The sequence below is a fragment of the Gavialis gangeticus genome, unplaced genomic scaffold, assembly GCF_001723915.1.
Source record: "Gavialis gangeticus isolate Ggan-Ray unplaced genomic scaffold, GavGan_comp1, whole genome shotgun sequence".
NCBI classification, from domain to species: Eukaryota; Metazoa; Chordata; order Crocodylia; family Gavialidae; genus Gavialis; species Gavialis gangeticus.
This window is the reverse complement of record NW_017729027.1, coordinates 2,636,762-2,640,011: the sequence shown is the minus strand read 5'-3', so window position 1 is coordinate 2,640,011 and position 3,250 is coordinate 2,636,762. Positions and strand designations below refer to the sequence as shown.

Here is a 3,250-nt window from a genome sequence, read left to right as displayed (position 1 = left end):
TTTTTTTTTTTTTTTTTTTTTTTTTTTTTTGACTTGAGTGAAACAAATTTAAAATTATTTTTAAGATGTCTCCAGTGTAGACAAACACAGGAGTTGACCTCAAGCCTTCCAAATCCAGGGTCTTCCTTTTCAGTCACTTCCTTTAGCCACACTACCAAACTGTCTTAGGTTCCCTTCTGTAAAAAGTCAAATATGTGCCTTCCTGGAATTGGTCAATTCTTTGAATAATTGTGGCAGGGAACAGAGAGAATAAACGCTACTTGTATCATAGGATTATTAAGGGTCTTAATATTTGAGAAGAGTTTGGAGAGTCGTCTTTTGTTATTACCAGTTTCATTGTCTTCGTCCCTTCAAAATTCTATATAACAAAAATAAAGCAGACTTTACTCCTCTTTGCAATTGATTAGCCTTCTTGACATCTAGTTAACTGAAATTCAGAGTTGAAGTACTCCTACTTTGCTGGAATGCAACTGAAGGTTTACCTACAAGGGGGATTTGCTGTGAAGTAAACAAAGTAAATTTACTGCATGCTAAGTGTGTGCATAAGACCATTGGACTGGAAAAGGACTTTTAAGCCATCAGGTGTAGTCCTTTGCATTTACAGATCACCATTTTCTCTCTGGACAGACTGACTACGATCACGAATGCATTTTTCCCCCATCCATTTGCGGAGTTACTATTGAGCTGTTAGTGTGCTGAAAATTTACAAGCTTGATTTATTTCATGACAACTTCCCATATAGACAACCCCTAAGAAACATTCAAGTCTCAAGTGCCTGAGCTTTTCTTCCCTATGGAGAGATTTTGATTGATTAAACATTTTCTGTTGCTTTTACACAGCACTAATGGGAGCTTCTGAACACCCTTTATATCTTACCTTAAAGGCAGTTTTGTTTTTTTTTCACTTGCTTGTCTATTTTTGAGCATTATCTTGTTGCATAGTTTGCTGTTCAGGGATTGTGGTCACAAACAGGAATAATACAGTATTGATTTTTCTTCCTTCTAGGTGTAAATGTTACAGATCATGACTTGACATTTAAACGTCTTTCAGAGGTTCTTCAGGATAATGTTACTCCTTACGTAGTTTCATTGCAAGCCAAGGAATGTCCAGGTAGATATTGTCATTGTTTTGACAACATTCAAATGATGAATACCCTTACCTACAAATTCTATATTTTTTTTCTCAGTGTAAAAGTAATAGAAAGTAAGAATGCAAAAGACTTCAGACATCTAGTCCAATTCATGACCCAGTGTAGTAGTACTGTCCATTCCAGGCATCTAGTCTAATCTGTGACCAATGTATTATTCTCCTTTACATATTTTTAGCTGTGTCCAGCTTGGTTCAAAATAAGGATTCTACCACTCCTAATGCTAGCATTTTAGCTTTGTCAGCCTGTTAAATTTGGAATAAAGCTATTGCATACATAAAGATCTTAGAGTTGTATATTTAAACTAACCATATCCTTTTTTTAACACTGAAAGAAGTAGAGAAGTTTGAGATTTGTATGCTAAAATCTCCTTTAGTAGAGAACACTCTTAAATACCAATCCCTATCCCTTAACCATCAGCTCTGAGTCAGAATCATTTTTACAGTGAGGGGAATTGCATCTGTTTAAAAGAATTGCTTTACCTATTTGCAGAAAAACACTAGCCATTTTTCTCTAAATGCCAAGGACAGGCCTGGTGTATACGTATTGATACTATATGAAAAACCTACTAGCTGGCTCGTTTATATGCCATTACGAGTGAAGCAGATCAGTTCATCTTTTTAAATGCTTTTAAATTATTTTATTGCAGGCAGGAAACATCTTTAATACTTTCTGCCAAATATTTACATTTTTTTTCCTGAAACTCAAGGACTGATATCACTCCTGGAAATGCTACCAAATCTCTTAATTAGGCTTCTGGCCTCTTTTCAGGTTGATCTAACATTGCAGTAACAGTTCATGGTTCAAGGCCAGGGTGGGGGGAAGGATCAGCATATGGATTTTCATTCTTGATTCCTAGGCAAGATAGTAAGCTAACAACACAGTGTATATTGAACACTTAGTTGATGAGGTTAGGAATTTGTCTTGGTAGTTTGAGAATAATGCTCTTCAGGGAGGTAGGGCATATTGGAGAAAGTTAAAAATGAGAGAAAAGCAGGATAAACTTGAATAAAATGTAGATTTTGTTGTGTGGTGAGGGGTTTACAATTTTTGGTAACTAAAACGTTTCCTCAATGTGCATCTATGTGTATTGGAAAGGAATAAGGCATCTGCTGCAGAAGCTGATGGGACAGCTAATGGATTGTTATGTAGAAGACGACCAGTCTGAAGAGGAGGAATATGTTACAGTTTCCAAGAAAAGGATCCGCTGTTCACTGGATTCTCTTACCGACTGGTATGAGTGTGTAACAAAGGTAGGTTGTCATATCGCCAGTTTATGAAATGCCAGATTTATGGAGTCTTGTAGGAATTTAACTTCATAACCTGGGGTGTGGACACGTGATTTGTTTGTCAAGAGCAGTGTTGCCTGGCAATGGCAGTGTACCACCTCCCGGCCCATTCCATCATTACACTCAATCTGTTTGCAGGACCCCTGATGACCTATAGCAGAACCCCAGGATTCTGGGAAATGCATTTTGAAAACCGCTAAACCAGAGCAGTGACTTTTCAGCCAGGGTGTTCTGGGGTTCCATGCAATAGCACTGTTAGGTATGCAGATACTTACCCATGATTCTTACGGTAAACCCTGAGATTTCAAATAGGAATCCATGGTGTCAAAAAACTTTCTGACCTGTTGTGGTTTTTTTGAGCTCTGCAACAGAAGAACTTTCTTATTTTACTGTAGTTGAAAAATGGGTGAAAATTAAGCCCTGGCACTTTCTGAGGGGTGCCTTGAGTCTCAAAAGGTTGAGAACCACTGACCTAGAGTAATTTAACCTGGATCTTATCCTGCAGTAAATTTACTCTGTGGTAAGGAGCAGTTAGTTGTACAAACAACTCTCCCAAGCTTCTAGGCTAGTGGAGCACCTAGCCACTAGGTAGCAGTGGAGCGATTTCTACATTGAGCAGAAAGCTACCCCAGGCTAAAAACAAATGTTGAGTTATCCTGGGTCTCATTATTTTTCTCAAAACAATAATGCGGTGGATGTAGTCTTTCTGGACTTCAGCAAGACCTTTGACACCGTCTCTCACCCCATCCTAGTTAAAAAAACTAGGTGACTGTGGCATAGATGCCTACACAGTCAGATGGATTGCAGATTGGCT

The 3,250-nt window shown here is 38.1% G+C and overlaps 1 protein-coding gene across 2 annotated transcripts in view; it reads left to right on the top strand.

The window, feature by feature from the left end:
• Positions 1–3,250, top strand: part of ORC3 (origin recognition complex subunit 3) — a 100,104-nt gene that overhangs the window by 38,144 nt on the left and 58,710 nt on the right. For both annotated transcript variants that reach the window (XM_019520369.1, XM_019520368.1), the window contains exons 5-6: positions 1,006–1,110; positions 2,246–2,400. In XM_019520369.1, coding sequence (XP_019375914.1) covers positions 1,006–1,110; positions 2,246–2,400 — 260 coding nt within the window. The remainder of the gene's footprint in view (positions 1–1,005; positions 1,111–2,245; positions 2,401–3,250) is intronic.